We start from the raw sequence: 21,277 nt of genomic DNA on the forward strand, positions 1-21,277 counted from the left end.
CGACAAGTACTGCTCAAACTGTCAAAGTCATCCAAAATGCTAGGTTGGCTCAAAATTAATTGAGCTATCACTTTTGCACCAACTTCATAAAAAAAGTCTGAGAAACTGTCACAGTCAAGGGGAGCATGAGGAGATGTGACCACTGACTATAACCTGATTTCCTGAATGGGATCCAGGAACACAGAAAATTGATTGTAACAAATTTACGCAGGGCGCGGTGGCTCAAGCCTGTAATCCCAGCACTTTGGGAGGCCGAGACGGGCGGATCACGAGGTCAGGAGATCGAGACCATCCTGGCTAACACGGTGAAACCCCGTCTCTACTAAAAAAATACAAAAAACTAGCCGGGCGAGTTGGCGGGCGCTTGTAGTCCCAGCTACTCCGGAGGCTGAGGCAGGAGAATGGCTTAAACCCGGGAGGCGGAGCTTGCAGTGAGCTGAGATCCGGCCACTGCACTCCAGCCCAGGCGACAGAGCGAGACTCCGTCTCAAAAAAAAAAGAAATTTACTATGAATGTAAGATATTAACAAGGGAAACTGGGTGCAGATATATAAGAATTCTTAACTACGTTTGCAATTTTTCTGTAAATCTAAAATTATCCTAAAATAGTGTATTTAAAAAAATAGAGTGCACCCCAAATGTAAACTACAATGAACTTATAACTTTGAGTTAAATTGAGTTAAATATGCAGTACATGTTACCTGTGATATCATGTATGATCCCTCCACAGTCTCACAAGGCAGATACTATAATTTTATCTAATTTTTAGATGAGGAAGCTTTCAGAGGTACAGAAATTTTTCTAAAGCCACAGAGTTGTCAAAGATTTGAAGTGAGTTTCATCTGACAGGATTTCAACTTGCACTTGCTCTGTTAGGGAAGGTTTGGCCTAGGACTCTTACAGATGCATGTGAAAAAAAGAGGATGTGATTTTAGTTATTTATTTATAGAAAAGCAATACATTTAAATGAAAATTTAAAGTCAGGTAATCCAAATAGTTGTAATATGAAAAAATTAAGTATCAGTCTAAATAATCTGCTTATATGTTTATTTCTTAGGCCGTGTCTATTTACTTTCTCAATACAAAACAGGGAATTGAGCTCGCGTTTATCATCCCTTCCCTCCCTCCTTGTTATTTAGACATATTTTTTATTTTCATGTCATTATTGGCTACCTCTATAACTTTAAATACTATAATTAAAACTCTATTTCTTCATTCCTGAAGTTTTGGCAGTATTTCTTGACTTCCTACTAAATCAGCACCGTATTTCCTTCGCTTTAGATTAACTTTATTTTAATATATTATTTGTGACATCTGTACAGGAATAAATAAAAGGAACAACTTATTATTTATGCTATATCATGAAGTGTATAGCATCCAATAACAAAACACCACCTGTCAAACACTGTAAACTCGTAGCTGCTAAAAAGGTGTATACTTAGAGAGTGTGCTATGCCAGCCGCAGTAGAGGTTGACTATGTTGACCATGGGCCAGGCTGAAGAGGGCCCTTTTGTCCTGACTGGAGACCCCAGAAAAGCTGGGCACATTGAGGCAGTGGATGGTCTGAACTGAGCCCAATGATGGGCTCAAGTCCAGCTTCCATGCAAGAGCTTGCTTGCTGGAAGACTGGAGTCCAGACTTCTTAAGGAAGACAGAGTAGTATTAGGAACTGACACATGGGGATGTTTCAAAGTCCCTGGGGAGCACTTCTAAACACCTTGCATGTTCTTTGTTTAGTCCAAACAATACAGCATTTAACATTTTCTAAAAATTAGATAAAAGAATATATTGAATATCAAATACATAAAGTTTTTCTGTCAAAATAAAGTTTTCTGAATTAAAAGACGTAAAATACACATAAAATTTTTAACATCTGTTAAAAGCATAAAGGTAGATATATTCTAAATAAAAGGAATTGTACCACTTACCCAGTTTTGTTGTCGCTATGAACTTGCAAAATTTTGTGTATAGGACATTTAAAAAATACCTTTATTTATTTATTTTAACTGGCAAATAAAACTTGTGCTGTATAAATTTAGCAGGTACAACATATTGTTTTGAAATAATGTGTACATTGTGGAATGAGTAAATCAAGCTAATTAACATGCATTATGTCACATACTTACCATTTTTTTGTGATGATAATGCTTAAAAATACATATATAATTTATGTATAAATCATAAAATATATATATAGATTTACAGGATATTTTGTATAAAATATAAAGTCTACATTTTTCATTACTTATTACTATAAAACAAAGTACAACATACATATAGTATTAAAATGAAGCCATACTAAAGCCATATAAAAAAGTTATTGACATTTCTGATGTACAGGCATATTTTAGGAATTGTGAAGATGCCAAATACAGCCTTTATAAAGAAAAACAATAATCAAATCCTTAGTTTATTTTCATTGCAGTCATTTTGAAATCAATTTGACACAGACTAACCAGTGTATCTGTAGAATAACACATAGATTGAACACTTAGCACAGGAAATTGAAGTACTGACTAGAGAAAGTTGAATAGGTCAAAATAGTAAAGAATATTCTTGTCAAAGAAAAACAGTTTCTGTAAAAACTTTTAAAAAAACTGTCATTTGGTAAATGCCTGTCTTCAATAAGGAGCAGAAATTAAAAGCAGAAAAAAAGATGTTCTTACACATTGAGCTTTACACGATCAACTCAGCATTGATATTTTGTATTTTTCCTAGGGAAAAATGAGATTCTTTCCAAAAATCTCTCATGCAAATATATTGAAAACCATTATTTAAAAATATGTCAGCTAGATACAAAATTTCAAACAATGGTATATCAATATTCATAAGATATTGCTTCATACAATATAAAGCACTCTTTTTTTCCTCAAAAGAGGAAGACATCTAAATTTTCTTTAAAGTATAGATTTTATGACGGTAAAAAGGTGGACACCTGTCAAGTTTCTTAGGAAGTGTCTCTTCTCAAAAAGTAGACTTTTTCTACTATAAACTGGAGCAGTCCTTTAACCTAGTACTCACTTTTGCTCTCAAACAAATCTACCATAATTAATTTCTTAAGTGAAGTAATTTTTATTGCTCCCAAAATGCAGTCTTGCTGAAGAGTCTGAAAAAGTCTTCATAGTTTTGTGAATTTATTCCAATTCTAAAAACTTATTCTAAGAAAATTAAGCATAACTATCAATAGGAATGATTATTTTAAATTACACTTGACAGCAAGTGCAAAAACAACATAAATGCCCAGTAGTGGAGAACCAGTTATGCAGACCATGATGTGTTTGTGAATATCATGTGTTGATCAGTATTTCCTAGGATGGAAGAGTATTGACAATGACTCTTGTTCAATTTTACCATTTACTTAACAGTAAAAAAAAAGTGTAGGTTATAAAATATTCTGTAATTAACCCATTTTGTGATGTTTAAAGGTTTGCAAATGCATCTATGAAATGATTAGCCATGGTTATTTTTAGGTGATAGGATTTTTAGGTTGGTCTTAGTCATATTCCTTAAGCTTATCTCCATTAACAAACCTTTATACAAGTATGTGTCATTTGTTTAATGAGAAAAATCATGCATATGAAATTATAATTATATATAATCATGATGCATTTCTACATACAGATGTGTGTCATCACAAAAATAACATCATGTCCTAGCAATGAGGAGGATTACTAAGCTCTGGAAATGAGAATCCTACATACTGGATATTACAGGTTGAAATTCTGTTCTGAGCCTGATCAATATAATCTATTGGGTTGGACGTTTGGTTAATAAAAAGAAATGCTTTTAATGTCCCGCCAAAAATGTAGATCAGCAAAAAATATTTACATAAACTTATATTTGTATGATTCATAGCTGAGCTTCAAGTCCCCTTCAAGCCTGTGTAATTTATGTCATGCTCCCCTCATCTCAGACTACTAGACCTGGGGCTTGGGCCCAGATTTTTCCCAGAGGTACGATCTTTTGGTAGCTGGTGTTTGATACCTAAAGCTTAGTAAACTCAGCTGGTTTGAATTATCATGGGGACTTGGGGTTATGAACTGTGTCACATCTCTCATCTCACACCTGGCACTACAGTCACATTGAAATTCACACCATTGGCAAGTATCGCCCTTGTTATGCATTTGTTTATGCTGGATCTTCCACCTGGATGAACTTTCCTCCTCACTCCACCTCCTAGCACCGAAGTCGGCTATCTTTAGAGGTCTTGTTTAAATGCTTCCTGCCCCAGGGAGCTTCTTCTCTCCACTCCCAAGTGGGATACTCTCTTTCCTTCCAAGGCCTGGGAAACCACCTTTGATCCACACCATCAGAATGGGTCTCCTCTGTCTGCTGTCTTTGACCTAAGGTACTTTTTAAATTTGTGCTTTAAGTTCTTTTGAACACAAATTGAGAGATAAAAATGAGTAAGTTAATCAGCTTAAAATGATATTTACTAATCCACTGTCCATTGCATCTCCTACTGGATAATTAGCCTTCTAGAGCAGGGACAAATTTCCCACTTACATGTGTAAACATGGAGGCCAGTACACAGTAGGTGCTCAACATATGTTTATTGTAGTCTTTGGTGCTAGAATCATGCAATGACATGGGTTGATGGCTGTGAGGCTGCTGGAAACTGGGGCATAAATCCCAAAAGCATCTGCTTCTTTAAAATACCATCAGCTGCCTTAAGAGGAAGGAGGAGAAGCACCATGCACTTGGGTTGAGGCGGGGGTCTCAGCACATTTGAGCAGGGGTCTCAAGAACTCACAGAAGTCAGGGCTCCAAGTAAAGCAGCTTTACTGTTGCTGTGCTGAAGAGGCAAGTGGACGAGAGCAGTAGCAGCGTGGCTCAGCCTAGTTCTCGCCTCTCTGGAGCTGGGGATCAGGAAGAGTTTCTCAGCCCAAATGAGAGGTTGAGGGCCTGGCTCTCCAAGGGGAATTATATATACCCAAAGGTGGGGTAGGGAAAGAGCAACTGCATCTGTGCCTCAACTCTTCTGGGCTCAGTAGCCTTCACACTCTTCCTCTTTGCAGTGGTAGGTTGTGCCCCCACTTAGGCAGCGTGGCTTTCGACGAGCCCTCCTAGGCTTCTGAACCTTAGGCCTTTGGGAACTGGAATGACAGCCTTCTGAATGGGGACCACCACAAGGAGTCGAGCAGGGAGCCAGGCAGGAGTTTGATCTTTGGGGAGGGGAGCATTTGGGAACATTTGGAGGCTTCCAAGATTGCTGCTTCTGCTGTGACATTGCTTGGCTACCAGGTCGAATCTGGAAGAGAAATAGTTATATCAGGGACCCAGGCAGCATGGGCTTCTGTTTCTGTCCTCCATGAACTGGAGCTGTCAAAAATGGAGTCCAGCATTTGCAACCCACTGAACTCCATCTCAGGAGAAGAAGAACGGACTTGAAAGGACTAAATATTTGCGGAGTAAGTCTTCCCAGGGGACTCACTTACTAATAACCATGTTGATGATATATGCTTCCTTTAAAAAAAAAAAAAAGACAAATTGTACTTAGTTGAGCTGACAGTTTGCTTTTCCCAGCCCAATGTCCACCTAGTCAAGTGCAAAGGAGAGCCAAGTCTCTTCTCTTTCTCTACCTAGTCTTATTCTGTCCCCAAACTCCTAAGTCTGACTGTCCCATCTCTGCTTTTCTGGCCCTCTAACTTCTATGGCTTTCTCTCATGTTAGATGATTTGGGGTCTTTCTTTTGCAGGGATCCTCTTCCCTTCCCTTCTTTCTACCCCAAGCATCTCCTACCTGGCTTTTCAGCTCCCTGGGAAGAGACAAGAGGAGAGATCAGTACTGCCTTAGCAGCACATGAGCTACATCCAAGTATCTCTTCAGCCAGAAGTAGCCTTACCCTAGTGGAAGATGTGTGGACAAGTTATCCCAGGAGGAGTCTGGAGGCCTTGTGTTTCCAGGAAGTAAGAGGCTCTTTTATATATCCTCCAGCTGAAGCCTCCAGGCCACATGTCATTGGAGGACAGCCATGGAGCGGATGATTGATCTGGATATTTCACAATTTCCAGTGTTAGATTCCTCAGCTACATGTAGCTGGGATGTGGTTCAAAGGCATCTGCAGGTAGGTAAGTAAGCAGAAGGCTGGGGCCTTCAGGTTGGCCTACATAGAAGTGGGGTACACTGCCTAAGTCTGGATGATGTCTTTGGGGGTTTGGGCGGGTTGCAGCTGCTGTTGAATTCTATGTAGGATTGGAGGGAAAAATCAGGTTCAACAACCCCCAGTGTCTGAGGAAGACCCTTCTTGTCTACTCCCCACCCATCATCCATGACTGTCAGCATCCCATTCCGTGTCATCACCTCTGTGGAGATTGGCCCAGTGCTCCAACTACATCTGAGTCCTTCATCCTCTGACCTTTATAGATATATCTTATAACCTTTACTATTGCTTTGGGTCTTGTGACCAAGATACATATCCTATTTCATCTATTAAACTGTTATTTGATGACAGGGACCTTGCCTTTATCACTTCTGCATTCCTAGAGCCTGATGTTGTCCCTGACAAAGAAAATGCTCATTAGCATTTGTTGAATGAAACAGTCTATGAACCATTAGAAAAGACTTTGTGTTTCAGGAGAAAAAAAATAGGAAGAAAATAAAGCCCAACTCATTTTGTTTTGTGGATCAGACCTTGACTTCTTGTTTCCATCATTCTCCCCTAAGGCATTTGTGAACACCCTTTCATAAATACTACAGGGAACTCTATGCATGGACCTCACCTTACACAATAGGCTGAGCAGAGGGTGGAAAGTAAAACCTTCACATACCTGCTGTCTCTTAAATGCAAAAGGGGAGCTCTTCTTAGAATTATCAAGGGACATTATGGAAAAGCCTTCCACAGAGTGAAAAGTTCTTCACCTTTCATGAAAATTGAGATCATCATCTTTTGGCAGTGCTTAAACTGGGAACATTCTCATCTAAATACAGTCCCTCACCTCTGGATGCTTCCATCACAGAATTGCTCCTGGTGTGCACAGCTAAGTTAAAAGGCACTGATGGAACTCCCTGCTGTTCAAGACTGCACCTCACCTGCCTCTGTATTCCTGATGCCTGACACATAGTAGCTGTTCAGGAAACAGTCGGGTAAATAAAAAGATGAGCAATTGCAAGGAACATTCTGATTGTAGGGGCAATCCTCAAAGTACTTCAAATCATGTATAGGACAAAGGCGAGTAGGGTTGGGGTGTGGGAGAAGGTATGAAGACCAGGGTGGAAAATAGACAAGGCCAGAAAAGGAGCAGCTGTAGGATCCCAAAATCCAGCAGGGCAGGATCATCAGGTCTCAATTGCTTCATCTGGGAAAACTTTGAGATGCAGTTTGGATGGAGAAAGAGAAGATCTTTGTGAGTGAAACAGCAGGTGGGAGAATGGTATGAAACCTCACTCACCCTGTTAGAGCAGAGCCCTGGAGAGAGAGTTCCTGATTTAAACAGCCTCAGGGAAAGACCCCATCTTCCTTTACTTCCTTCTCCTTCTTCGCTCTCCTTCTCTTTCTCCTCTTTTCTTCCCTCAGACACCAGAACTAACTCTGATTGCACCTCAGAAGTGCTTCCCTTGCACTAAGCATTAGTAGGGAGGCAAAGTAACTTTGGTCTCAATGCGCCAGTTGCTCCTTTTCCCCACCCAAGACCTGCACCACTTAAACACATGCTTCAGAGACCTCATACATCACAAATGCATTTCTTTGAGGCTAACTAGCAAGTACCCAACTTACTGTCTCTACCTAGGGCTGAGGGTTCTTTCTGAGGGCCCTGCCCTAGGCAAACTACACTTCCTGCCTCCTCTATATCTCTCCCAGACCACCTCCCATAATAAATTGCCCACAAAAATTTCTAAGCCCCCTCCTTTTCAGTACAGTGAATTTCATCACATATAGGATGGCGTGTGTTCAGCATCTAGATTTGCCTAGCTCATAAAGTTAGCCTGTTTGAGGCCCCTCAGCTGCACTGTCTTCCAGATAGGCTTACAAGTCCAGCCAGTTTTAAATCAGGACCACAGAAATGTAATGTTCTTATTCTAATCCCACTCCACTTCTCTTCCTGGTTCAGATTGTGTCTATGAGTGTAATTCTGTGATTTGATGTTTATTAAGTCCCAACTATGTACTGGATACAAGAAAGAATAAGATGTCTATATCATGTTTCAAAGCTTTCACTCTAGAGGGAATACAGACAAATTAAAAGGTAACACAAGATTGTAAGTGAAAGATGGGTAAATAGGCTAATTGTAGTTGTAGCCTGAGAACAGAACTAGTCCTTTTAAATGTATCCAATTAGAATGGTAGTTTCTCAAGTGATGTGGCTCCCACCATTATCGGAGTCCCAACCTGGTCTGAAGACAGGAGCCGATCTCTGAGAATAATCCCATCTCATTCCTGGTCTCCATTCATGAGACTGTTTCTCTGAGCAGCAGATATCTTCAGGTCCCCAGCCTCAAATGAAGTTGCTCGGCTTCCCAAGTGTCTGGGTTTCTCTTCAGTCAATTTCTTTCAGATATCCCAAATCATTTGGCTATTCCTGAAGTAACTCCTCAAATATATTTTTAAAATCTCTTTTATTTTGCTTTGTGTTTTTAATGAATAATTGCCCTGTTAAATGTTCTTCCAGAACACTCTGATGTCTTCAGGATAAATCTAAATTCCTTTAGCCAGCATTCAAGTCCCTGTGTATACTTGAACCTATCCCATCACTTTATGCTTAACTTCTGGAACTTCCTTTCATTATGTCTCCTCCTCTGCTGAATGGATGGATTTATTGTATGGTGAACTGGCTTTTATCCTGTCTGATGTCTGTCTGTCTCTCCCTATCTTTCTTCCTCCCTTTCCCTCTCTATCTCTTTGTCTTCCTCCTTTTATTTACTCAGCCTGCCTGTCTTCCTTTCTTCCTTCCTTCCTTCTTCCTTCCTTCCTTTCTTTCTTTCTTTCTTTCTCTCTTTCTTTCTTTCTTTCTTCTTCTTTCCTTCCTTCTTCCTTCTTCCTTCCTTCTTCCTTCCTTCCTCCCTCCCTCCCTCCCTCCCTCCTTCCTTCCTTCTTTCTTTCTTTCTCTTTCTTTCTTCTTTCTTTCTTTCTTTCTTTCTTTTTTCTTTCTTTCTTCTTCTTTCTTTCTTTCTTCTTTCTTTCTTCTTTCCTTCCTTCCTTCCTTCTTCCTTCCTTCCTCCTCCCTCCCTCCCTCCCTCCCTCCTTCCTTCCTTCTCTCTCTTTCTTTCTTTCTTTCTTCTTTCTTTCTTTCTTTCTTTCTTTCTTTCTCTTTCTCTCTTTCTTTCTGTCTTGCTTCTTGTCTTTCTTGATTCCTCTTCTGAGAATACTTCCAAGTGCCAGTCCAAATCCCGTGTTCTCTGTAATGAATTTCTAGACAATGCCTGGCTGAAAAAATCTTTCAGAGCATTTATGTCTTACTATACATATAATTTATTATCATAAACAATTGTACTTGTATGTGATATTATTAATGCCTTGAACATGGGGCTATGACCTGTATATCTCATGTCTCATTTCAGTTTGCACAATGGTTCATTACAGTTACCAGTTATTAGGTTTGTTAATTATTAAGTTTTTAAAAATCCCCATCACAGACATTTGCAAAGAATTTTAGTTTACAGAATGCTTTTCAAATGTTATGTACTGAGTCAGTTAATTCTGATGAAATATAGACTCCGGCCATGACAAAATCAGACACTTACAGTGAGGTTGGGATTGTCCACATCACACTGTGGACACTTCAACTATATTTCCCGAACACTATTGTATATTTTTACTTAGACTGTGCCAAAGAATTTAGTTTGAGGAGCGTGTTCAAGAAATCTATATCATGTTTTCTACAGGCACTTCTTATTTTAGAACCCAGTCCTGCTCATGTTTTGTTAGGAAGAAGGGTCAAGAGATCTGGTCCTACCTTTTTCCTCCAGGTAGGATGGTATCCAAACCACCAATTATCCCGACTTGTACTCAAGACTATAATATCACGAGAACTGGCTTGTTAATCTAGGCCAAGCTTGTTCAACTCCTGTGGGCCCCATGTGACCCAGGACGCCTTTGAATGCGACCCATCACAAACTGGCAAACCTTCTTAAAACATTATGAAACATTTTGTGATTTTTTTTTTTTCGGAGTCTTGCTCTGTCGCCCAGGCTGGAGTGCAGTGTAGCCATCTCCGTTCACTGCAAGCTCCACCTCCTGGGTTCACGCCATTCTCCTGCCTCAGCCTCCCTAGTAGCTGTGACTACAGGCACCCGCCACCACGCCCAGCTAAGTTTTTGTACTTTTAGTAGAGATGGGGTTTCACCGTGTTAGCCAGGATGGTTTCGATCTCCTGACCTCGTGATCCACCTGCCTTGGCCTCCCAAAGTTCTGGGATTACAGGTGTGAGCCACCACGCCCAGCCTGTGATTTTTTTTTTTTTTTTTTTAGCCCATCATCTATTGTTAGTATTAATGTATTTTATGTGGCCCAAGACAATTTTTCTTCTTCCAATGTGGTCCAAGGAAGTCAAAAGATTGGATGCCCCTGATGTAGAACTTTGGGTATAAGTGGTTTAGTTTCCATTTCAATAGAATAAATTGTCATTGGCAAAAGAAGAGCTTACTGTAGTGTTTTCTTCATGAGATGAGTCTCTTTTTTTCTCTTTCTCACCATCCAAAGAAAGAGAAGAGAAAGCTTCTAAGACTTAGAAGAAAATAGTTAAAACTGTGTCCACAGCTTAGTTTGTTCACAACTCTATATTTAAAAACTTTTAGAGACTAAATTATAAAAGAAATCTATAAATACATAAAATCTCAATTCAGAGTATTTTTTAAAAGCCTCATAGAAAACCTAAGACAATTTAAATAAAAAATCCGTTTAGGGAGGACTTTCAGAACAATGGCATGAAGAGCTCCCTGGACCCTTCTCCTAGCAAAACAATTAAGACTTGAAAAGTAATTTTGCAATTGTCCTTTGCAAATTGTCCTAAGGGTATACAGCAAATTAAAACACTTTTATTCAAGAAAATCTACTAAATCATAGTAACAATAGCAAGAGTCTGTGGTACTTGAATCACTACTTACACCCTCCCTAATCTCTTCCAGCTGGGCATGATGGTAACTCCACTCTTAGAAGATGCAATCAATGAGATAAGGCTCCATCCCCCTTTAACTCCAAATTGAAGGCCTCTAGTATCTTCCTGTGATGGGGAGGCTGCCAACATTTCTTTCTTTTTTTTTTTTATTATACTTTAAGTTCTAGGGTACATGTGCATAACGTGCAGGTTTGTTACATATGTATATTTGCGCCATGTTGGTGTGCTGCACCCATCAACTCGTCAGCACCCATCAATTTGTCATTTATATCAGGTATAACTCCCAATGCAATCCCTCCCCCTCCCCCCTCCCCATGATAGGTCCCGATGTGTGATGTTCCCCTTCCGGAGTCCAAGTGATCTCATCGTTCAGTTCCCACCTATAAGTGAGAACATTCGGTGTTTGGTTTTCTGTTCTTGTGATAGTTTGCTAAGAATGATGGTTTCCAGCTGCATCCATGTCCCTACAAAAGAGGACGCTGCCAACATTTCTTACACTTCTTTCCCTAGTTCTGTGGTACAGAGACTAAATTTCAGGAGGGTGACTCTAAGAGATTGGGGGCTTTCTTACTCTGCCATCTCCCACTCATGGTGCAGGCAGTCACTCTACCTCAGGTGCAGCAGGGCAAGAATATTGGGACACCAAAGGCCTTTGTCCCAGCTCACTTGTAGGGTGGAGGATCAATGGTGGGAGAAGCAATCCTAGAAGAATAGTAGTTGCCACCCCATTAAAGTGCTCTGCTCATTAATCAGCAGTGAGCTCCAGGAGATATTTGCCCTCAGCTCAAAAGCAGTGGCTAAGAGAATTTGTCCAGGGAAGAGGAAGGCCAGAAAACCCAGAGAACTCTAAAGTTCTCACCAAAGGAACTGACTATATTTGGAAAAGAGTATGGGGACAGCCTAAAGGCACTTTGGTAAATAGGAGAGCCTTTGTTGGCAAGCATTTAAGAGGAGGCTGTTAAGTCATAAGAGTAATACGCTAACCCATTGGGCAGCTTGTTTACCAGAGAAAACCAAGGAAAGTGAGGGCTAAGTAGAGTCTTCCTGGGTTTAGAACAAATTTCAAACCTGGCCTCAAACACTGCCCTTGCAAAGGGGCCTAGACTTAATCAGCTTCAATTATGAAGCAATTTATGTTCCACGACATTATCAAAAATAATAAAGCAATCTGTCAGCAATTAGTGAAGCCAAACAGTTGTGTGTGATGCCAACAGAGAGAGCTTAACAGAGAAATCATCGAAGAGACAACCAAAGAGAGTTCTACTAAACTGACTGTCATTCAAGGTAACTGTGAGCAAGCCCGGAGTTGAGTCCCCTGAGGAGTGACATCAGAGACATCACACTTGGGGAGAAATAGACTATACTAATACAGTCTATCTAAATATTTAAACAAATAAACAAGCAACAGCACACCTTGAAGGGAGAGGAGGACCGTTACACAGAGTTGCTACTTTCTAATATCTAAAATAACCACTTTTAAAGAAAAAACATATGATACATGCAAATAAACTAGAAAGTATGACCCTTACACAGGAAAAGAAGCAGTAAACAGAAACTTCCTGGGAGAGGGCCCAAAGGCTGGACTTAATAAACGAAAATTCCAAAGTAGCCATGGTAACCACTTTTAAAGAATTATAGGAAAATATATTTAAATAAGTAAAGGAGCCAGGCACGGTGGCTCAAGCCTGTAATCCCAGCACTTTGGGAGGCCGAGACGGGCGGATCGCGAGGTCAGGAGATCGAGACCATCCTGGCTAACACCGTGAAACCCCGTCTCTACTAAAAAAATACAAAAAACTAGCCGGGCGCAGTGGCGGGCGCCTGTAGTCCCAGCTACCCGGAGGCTGAGGCAGGAGAATGGCGTAAACCTGGGAGGCAGAGCTTGCAGTGAGCTGAGATCCGGCCACTGCATTCCAGCCTGGGCGACAGCGCAAGACTCCGTCTCAAAAAAAAAAAAAAAATAAGTAAAGGAAGGTATGGTAATGTTTATAAAATAAAGAATGTCAATAAACAGGTAGAAATATTTTAAAGAATTAACTTGAAATTCTACAGCTGAAAAGTAAAATAATTGAAATGAAAAATTCAACAATATATTGAACCGTCAGAAGACAGAATCAGCAAATGAGATAGATCAATAGCGATTAAGTGATCTAAATAACACTGAGAAAAAAGTAATGACGAAAAGTAGGCAGAGCCTCAGAAAACTTTGGGATATATACACACCAACATATGTGTGATAGGAGTACAAGAAGGAGTAGATAGAGAAAAGGAACAGAAAATGAAAAAAATACAAAAATAATGATGTAAAATGTACTAAATTTGATGAAAAACAATCCATTTAATAGGATCAAGAAACTCAAAGTATGAGACACACAAAAAGATTCACATTTAGAGACATCAGAGTAAAACTATTGGGGAATAATGGCAAAGAGAAACTCCTGAAAACAGTGAAAGAAAAATGACTCATCACTTACAAGAAAATCTCGATAATATTTATAGCTTATTTTTAATCAATGGAAGCCAGAGGCATTGGAATGGCATTTTCAAAATGCTGAGAAGAAAAACAAAAAACAAGAATCAAAACAAAACTGTCAACTAAAGCTACACACAAAGAACAATGGAAGTGAATTGAGTGTCAAAAATAAACCATAAATTGATGGTTAAAGATTTTTTGACAAGGGTGCCAAAAATTTGACGGTTTCACTGAGGAAGCAATAGTCTTTCAACAAATAATGCTAGGGCAACTGGAAAACCACAAGCAAAATAATAAAATTGACCCTTATCTTATAACATTACAAACATTTAACTCAAAATGGATCAAGAACAGAACTGAGGGGCTAAAACAATAAAAGTTATAGAAGAAAATATACAAGAAATCTTTATGACCTTATGGGAAAACACAGTCTTGGCTTTCATGGAACTCTGGTCTGAGATGGCTACATAGCACCTGTCCTTAGGGAGCATGCAGTCCAAGTTGGGAGAGAGAAACCTGGACCTTAGCATGTGTCTGGTCGCAACTGGAACATTATTTCCTTTCTGGGGAATGGTATCGTCTGTCACTTTGGCCACCAATCAGCTCCATACTCATTAATATGCTAGTTGAATTCTTTGGAGGAGTCACCCAATATATGCAGTGCTTTAGCTCCTTCTTGTTACTGAAGCGAAAGGGAATATATCCCTCATCTAGTCTCCCGGAATAGTCAAGAAGCAGATACACGGCAGAGAATCAGTGTACTGGATGTCCCTCGGGTGACTGACGAAAGCCACAGGGACATCTAGGGGTCATATTAATCACAGCATTTGTGAGGTGCACATCAGATTATTCCTACATGTTCTTGCTGTCTGATCTGCCAGACACCGGGGGTTTTCAAGATTAAAAAAATCAGTGCAGGGTATTGCCCACTTATCCAGTTCATAGTAAAATTATTGAGTCATAATACACACAAAAACAGTTGAAAAAACAAATATTCAATCCCATGTAAAATTTGTAATTGAAAAAAAATTGATGAAAAATCAGGACTTCTTTACAAAATACAGAGATGAAATGTTTGACTGGAAAGATTGGACTGGGGACTCTGGGAGAGAAAAGAAAGCCATTGATTTTTAACATACTGACTCCTTTTCTATGGATTTTTAAGTTTTGTCAAATCATATTTACCACATGTTCTATGTATACTTATAGTTAGAATAGTCTAAGATTCATGGTCTATTTGCAGAAAGTTTATGTATAATTTTCTAATTTTTTTTTTACTGAAAGAGAATGAAATTTGGGAGTGAGTGGGCAGTATTGTAAAGGCAAGGAGGGGTAGATGGATGAAAGGATGGAGTGCACATCTGTCTCCCTGCCACACCCTGGAGACTGAGTAGCACCCTGAAGAAAGTCCAAAGCACAAGGCTTTGTGTTCCTGAAACACCAGGAGGGTGGGCACAGGCAGAGCCATGTAGTGATTCCTCTGACATAAGGTGTCAGAGTAGGAGCCAGAGATGTTTTTCTCTTCCCTCCTCCCTACCTTTAGCCATGTGACTAGCACATCTTTGGTTTCCAAAGCTTCCAGGCAGCAGGAAATTAAAGAGCAGTGAAAAAAATATTGGAGACACAAACAGGCAAGGAACAGTCCAGAATAAGTGGCAAGACGATTTTTTGCTTTATTGTTTCACTTGAAACTGCAGGAAATGAGCTGGAAAGTGAATTTGTGGTTTGGGATCCCAGAGTAGACAACACAGTTGGTGTCAGGGGCAGCAGATAGGTTTGTGGGCAAAGAATCAAGTTTCTGGATCCCAAGGCAGAGGGATCCTCTAGGCCAGAGCTCAGAGCCTTCACGGGGGCGTCTCAGCCACTCGCACAGGCCCAGGAGGAGAAGGGTGAGGAGGAAATGTTTGACCACTCATTTCACCCAACTCTACTCTTCTAGGTGCAGAGTCCACTTCAGCAGCAGCCTCCAGAGTGCTGGCCACTGCCCCCTCCACAGCAACTGGAGCCCCCTGAGGGCGGGCTGCAGCAGTCAGAGCGCTGGGGTCTGTGGCAGTGGGATCTGCGGCGCCTGTGGTGGCTCAGGCAGCAGCCGCCACCCCCAGAACTGCAGCAGCCCCCAGAGCTGGAGCCACAGCAGCCCCCAGAGCTGGAGCCACAGCAGCCTCTGGAGCTGACACTGCAGCAGGAAGAGACTGGAGGGCACTTAGGGGGACACTTTGGGGGACACTTAGGAGTGGGGCACTTGGGAGTGCACTTGGGAGTGCACTTGGGAGGGGGCTGGCACTGCTGCTGGCTCTGCTGGCAGGACATCTCGGCAGTTTTCAAAATATATTCATGGGTTTTGTTCTCTTTTATTTCATTTGTTTATTTATTATATTTTTCTTTTTTATCCAGGTATATACATGCATGTGTGTGCATGTGTGTGTGTGCATGTTTGTGTGTGCACCTGGAGTTGTGCAGAAGTGTGCGTTTTTGCATGTGATGTGTGTGTGCACACACGTATGTGTGTGAGGGAGGAAGGATGTTGGTGGGGCTAGGTCAGGAGGAGCAGACTGCACTCACAGAGAAAGAGAAGCATAGAGAGACTAGTCAGGCCCTTGAAGGGGACCAAAGACAAAGAAGCTGTGTATATAAGAGACAGTTCAGAGTTGGTCAGAAGCAATGCTGCTTCAGACCAGTTGACATAGGACAGACAGAGTGGGAGCAATAGTCCCTTCCCACTCCTGCCCCCATTAACCCCAATTCACTCCAGAGTGCCCCACTGTCCCCTGAAGTTCCAAGGCCACCACCTGCAGAGGACAGGGTGAAGAGAACAAGAGTCACTCACAGAGAATAGGGTCCTCATAGAACAAGACACTGAGCGGATTCCTTGTTTCATTGCTTTAATCAGCAGATACACACAGCAAACGACATGGAGTGAGCTAGGGGCTTAGACAGAGGGTGGGAGGGTAGCCACAAAGGTGAAGTCCAAGACCAGTGAATGGAGATCCAAGAGAGGATCTGAGTTCTGGACTCCAGAGAGAAGATATGCTCTTGGCAAGTTCAGAGCTTTCCCTTGGACCTGTGAGCCTCTCAGGCAGGCCTAGGAGGAGAAGGGGGATGTCCTTGGCAGTTTGCTGTCCTGGATTCCACTCTTCTAGGCTCAGGGTCCACTTCAGCAGCAGCCTCCAGATTGCTGGCCACTGCCCCCTCCACAGCAGCTGGAGCCTCCTGAGGGCTGGCTGCAGCAGCCAGAGCTCTGGGGTCTGCGGCAGTGGGACCTGCGGCGCCTGTGGTGGCTCAGACAGCAGCCACCTCCCCCAGAACTGCAGCAGCCCCCAGAGCTGGAGCCACAGCAGCCTCCGGAGCTGACACTGCAGCAAGAAGAGACTGGAGGGCACTTAGGGGGGCACTTCTGGGTGGGGCACTTGGGGGTGCACTTGGGAGGGGGCTGGCACTGCTGCTGGCTCTGCTGGCAGGACATCTCTGCGGTGGGTGTTCAGGAACTGAAAGAGAGTCAAACAGCAAATTAGAGCCAGGCACAGAGACCACCCTTATTGCCTTTTTTACCATCATTTATTTTTGCTACATTTTTAAAACCTGTTCAAATAAGTCAGAGAGAAATTATCTCTAAAATTTTTTGTCAGATGCTTTCACAGTGTCTTATAGGATCATCAGGATGTTTTTATAAAATAGAAATAGATTATCTTATTTTAACCAAGCAAGATAATGAGGACAACGGTATTAACAAACTTGCCCAAAATTAATGTCCTTTAAATGGACAAGGCAATTTGACATTCACAGAATCTCACTGAAGTCTGACCTTCTGCACCACTCAGAATTCTGAAAATGTGCAATCTGGGAGCCAATTTAAACCTGCAGTTCTGCTTTCTAAAAGATAAACAAGAAAACCCTATCTCTTAAGAAAAAAAAAATTAGCTGGGTATGGTGGCATGCAGCTGTAGTCCCAACTACTTAGGAGGCAGAGGCTGGAGGATCGTGTGAGCCCAGGAGGCCAGTGCTGCCGTGAGCCAAGATCTCGCCCCTGCACTACAGTCTGGGCTGTAGAATGACACTTTGTCTCAAAATAAATGAAATAAAATAACAAAATAAAAATAAAGATTCCCTTTTGGAGGAGCTTCCCAGATGGCTGTATTTAGTTGTCACAAACACACAATATATTATAGTCAGAATTGCAAAGGGTCATTATGTGAGTTGGCTATCCCAAATCATATTATAAATGGAGAAATGAGGTCTAAAGCTAATTGCAGCAAGCTGACACGTGACCCTAGATTTCCCCGTCTGGTGAACCCAGGCCTAGAGAAGTTCCCTCTTAGAACCCACAGACTCCTCCATCTGCTACCCTGGCAACCACAAATTTCAACTTGTTACTTGCTATTCAACATTAAGGCATCCAATCAGATGCCTAGACACCACTCCTGACCAATTGACTCCTGATGAAAGTGTAAGGGCCATGTATCTCTGTGTTTATCAAGCTCCAAATATGCTTCCTCTGGTCTCTGGTCTCCATTATTTGAGAACCACTATAATCCCAGTACAGACTTTGGGGAAGAGACACAGTTGAGTTGCTAAGATCTACTCTCTGAAAGGAAAGTTTGTTTTAACTTATCTGCAATGGGAGACACTAAAAAATATACAGAACTAATTTGGATTAGAACATGAAGCACAGACATACAAGCCATCCATCTTCTTCCCATCTCTCCTGCCCCACAGCTTGAACTCCATCAGCATTTCTAGACATTCTCTACCTCTTCTAATCCAGCTACCCTTCCCCAACAAAGCCCTGCTTGGCCTTCCCTCCTGCCATGGTCTGGGCATCCCTCTGTGGAAGCCCCTGCTCCTTTTCCCAGTGGACACTTACCGAGGTCACAGGCAGCACAGGGTCCTTCAGCACCTCAGGAGGTGAGTGGATGGGGTGCTCTGGCCATGAGCCCTTTTATCTTGGCCTGGGCTCTGCCTCCAGCTGTGAGACAGGGCCCGGGCATGAAAGGATCTGTCTCCTGACACCCACATGGGTCCTGTGACAGGGAATGACTGGCAGCTCCTCATCTGCTTTTCTCCACGGGGCGCAAGGGAGCTGTTCCTAGTGTGGAATATGACTTAGAAATGGGGTGGGAGTGAATTCCTACCACCACCTGGCACCTTACGCTCTTAGAGGTGCCTACCTCTCAGTTCTCGCTCTTGAAGTGTGGTCCCCCAAATGTTCTCCTTCTTCCTCTAGCAATGTTAATTTATGAGCTCCAGGCATCCAGGTTTGCACAAAGAAACACAGAAGACTCTTAGCTTTTTCATGTGTGTCCCACCGCTTTGTCACTGGGAATTGTTTACGCGCGTGTGTGTGTGTGTGTTTCTAAGTATGGTGTGTGCATTAGGTGTGCATTGTGTGGAGCACACGTTCAAAGTAGATCTGTCTCTGAGAATCAGCTTGAGCTTGGAGAAAGTACTTGGAAGTTAGCTTTGGGGCTTTGGAGCCAGACATCTTGAGGACGAATCCTAGCTCTGATACTGCTTATATAATATAGGACAAACTATTTAATCTCACTGCCTCAGTTTCCTTGACTGTAAAATGGGAATTTTAATAACCTCCCTTTCATGAGTTTGTTAGGAGTATTAAATGAGATAACATAATTAAAGCTCATAGAACTGTTCCTTGCACATGTTATGCATACTACAAGTTATCATCATTATTTCTAAAAGTGTATATATATACACACACATATACACACATTTATTTTTTGATCAGGCATGAAGCCAACATTTGCATGGCACTATAGAGTTGATGAACAGTTATTCCACGTGACTTAGGCTATCAGCATAAGAACCTGGAACATGCAAACGTACGTGCTGAGGATGTGTCATCCTGCAGAGATCTGTACCTATGTTGCCTGAGTGTGACTCTTCTTTTCCTGCTCAGGTTGTTACAAAAAGCTTCGTTATAAGGGAGTGGTCAGGATATCAATACCTTGGCTCATAGGTAAGTCTTACTCAGAAGCAGAGCTCACTGATTCTTAGGATACTTGGCCTGAGGGATCACATGATCCATGCCTCTGGTGATGTGGTACACAATGTGTCAATCAGTCTGATTTAGATCTGGATGGTAAGTTGGCAGCATGTTTGAAACTCATAAAGATTGGTCTGCTTGCCTTAATTGTGTGATGTCAATGACTTAAATTTCATAAAATTTTTATTAAGCAAGTGACTAGCTTTTTAGGTCTTCTGTTACCAAGACTTGGAAGTGGACACGGCTGAGATCTAGAATGTAGTTATGAGGCAAATCAAAAGTAAAGCATTGGCCGGGCGCGGTGGCTCACGCCTGTAATCCCAGCACTTTGGGAGGCCGAGGCGGGCGGATCATAAGGTCAGGAGATCGAGACCACGGTGAAACCCCGTCTCTACTAAAAACACAAAAAATTAGCCAGGCGCTGTGGCGGGTGCCTGTAGTCCCAGCTAGTCGGGAGGCTGAGGCAGGAGAATGGCATGAACCCGGTAGGCGGAGCTTGCAGTGAGCAGAGATCGCACTGCTGCACTCCAGCCTGGGGGACAGAGGGAGACTCCATCTCAAAAAAAAAAAAAAAAAAAAAACAGTAAAGCATTATGTCCCACATTATAAATTTGTAGGAATGACTGTAATACTTTTTTTTCTAATTGTTTCTATGTCCATCTGTAAACTGGTTATTAATTAACACATTTTTGGAAATGCTCAATTTTTAAAGAATCACCTGAACTTCGTACTGAGTGGTATTGTACTTTATACTTTGGAATCAGCACGTAGTATGCTAATGGGTTTTTTTTTCACCCATTAGATCCTTTTTTGTAACACACATTATTAAATAACACTCTTAAAATAGAAAAGGATAGTTCGTTATTTCCTATGCTTGGTGGCTCCCAAAACCATGTTACAAAAGGAAAATGTGATGTTTATTTACTTCTGAATAAAAACTTCACGTGGGAAAGAGCAACATGTAAACACTCCTGAAAGAGAAGTGACCAACTGAGAGGAAATTACATCACATATCCCAGGAATAAGATCAACACTGTGGACATACAAATATACTTTACAAATTAATAAGAAAAAATTTCATGAAAAAAATGGACAAAAGAGATAAGCAGGCAATGCAAAATGGTAAATTTTTAGATGAAAAATACATGTATAAAAATTTACATTTGATTTTTCTCTGTGGAATTTATGCATTCATATTAAATAGGCAAAGATTTAAAAATTTTACAAACCAAGGGTGGATATGGGAGGGAAAAGTTACTCTGGATGGAATACCTTTCTGAAAGGCAAACTGATTATTGATTCATTCAGGTAATATTTACTGGTGAGTTAAAATAATTAAAATGTAGAATGTACATATATTTTGACCAAATGATTCCAATTTTCAGGCTTTCATTTTGTGGAGATTATTGTAACAATGTGAAAATCTAAATACTCAAAAGTGTTAACTATCATATTGTAATAAGGTAAGCTGGAAACGCTTACTACTAAGTACTTATTTTTAATACTTAGGGTATTAAATTATGAAACAGGCATCTAAAGGCAATAATGCCTTTAGAAACAGGCATCAAGGGGCCGGGCGCGGTGGCTCAAGCCTGTAATCCCAGCACTTTGGGAGGCCGAGACGGGCGGATCACGAGGTCAGGAGATCGAGACCATCCTGGCTAACCTAGTGAAACCCCGTCTCTACTAAAAAATACAAAAAATTAGCTGGGCGAGGTGGCGGGCGCCTGTAGTCCCAGCTACTGGGGA

At 41.4% G+C, this 21,277-nt stretch overlaps 2 protein-coding genes and 1 long non-coding RNA gene across 4 annotated transcripts; all 3 read right to left on the reverse strand.

Annotated features, from left to right (window-relative positions):
* Positions 1 to 4,535: 4,535 nt before the first annotated feature.
* Positions 4,536 to 6,337, reverse strand: LCE6A (late cornified envelope 6A). Of its 2 annotated transcripts, none has more exons than XM_033197225.1 (2): positions 6,305 to 6,337; positions 4,536 to 5,252 (listed from the first exon to the last, which is right to left on the reverse strand). In XM_033197225.1, the coding sequence occupies exon 2, from the start codon at positions 5,229 to 5,231 to the stop codon at positions 4,989 to 4,991; it is 243 nt and encodes an 80-aa protein (XP_033053116.1). In that variant the 5' UTR covers positions 5,232 to 5,252; positions 6,305 to 6,337; the 3' UTR covers positions 4,536 to 4,988. The 2 variants fall into 2 exon arrangements, with proteins under 2 accessions (XP_033053116.1, XP_033053115.1); XM_033197224.1 differs by lacking the exon at positions 6,305 to 6,337 and adding an exon at positions 5,847 to 5,930.
* Positions 6,338 to 15,198: 8,861 nt separating this feature from the next.
* LOC117075636 (late cornified envelope protein 1C) lies at positions 15,199 to 15,842 on the reverse strand. Its single transcript, XM_033198170.1, has one exon. The coding sequence runs from the start codon at positions 15,835 to 15,837 to the stop codon at positions 15,481 to 15,483; it is 357 nt and encodes a 118-aa protein (XP_033054061.1). The 5' UTR covers positions 15,838 to 15,842; the 3' UTR covers positions 15,199 to 15,480.
* Positions 15,843 to 16,392: 550 nt separating this feature from the next.
* LOC117075637 lies at positions 16,393 to 18,450 on the reverse strand. Its single transcript, XR_004434072.1, has 2 exons — positions 18,389 to 18,450; positions 16,393 to 17,012 (listed from the first exon to the last, which is right to left on the reverse strand). It is a non-coding gene; the product is annotated as an uncharacterized LOC117075637 (long non-coding RNA).
* Positions 18,451 to 21,277: the final 2,827 nt, after the last annotated feature.

Source organism: Trachypithecus francoisi, unplaced genomic scaffold (genome assembly GCF_009764315.1).
Source record: "Trachypithecus francoisi isolate TF-2019V2 unplaced genomic scaffold, Tfra_2.0 Lachesis_group5, whole genome shotgun sequence".
Lineage (NCBI taxonomy): Eukaryota > Metazoa > Chordata > Mammalia > Primates > Cercopithecidae > Trachypithecus > Trachypithecus francoisi.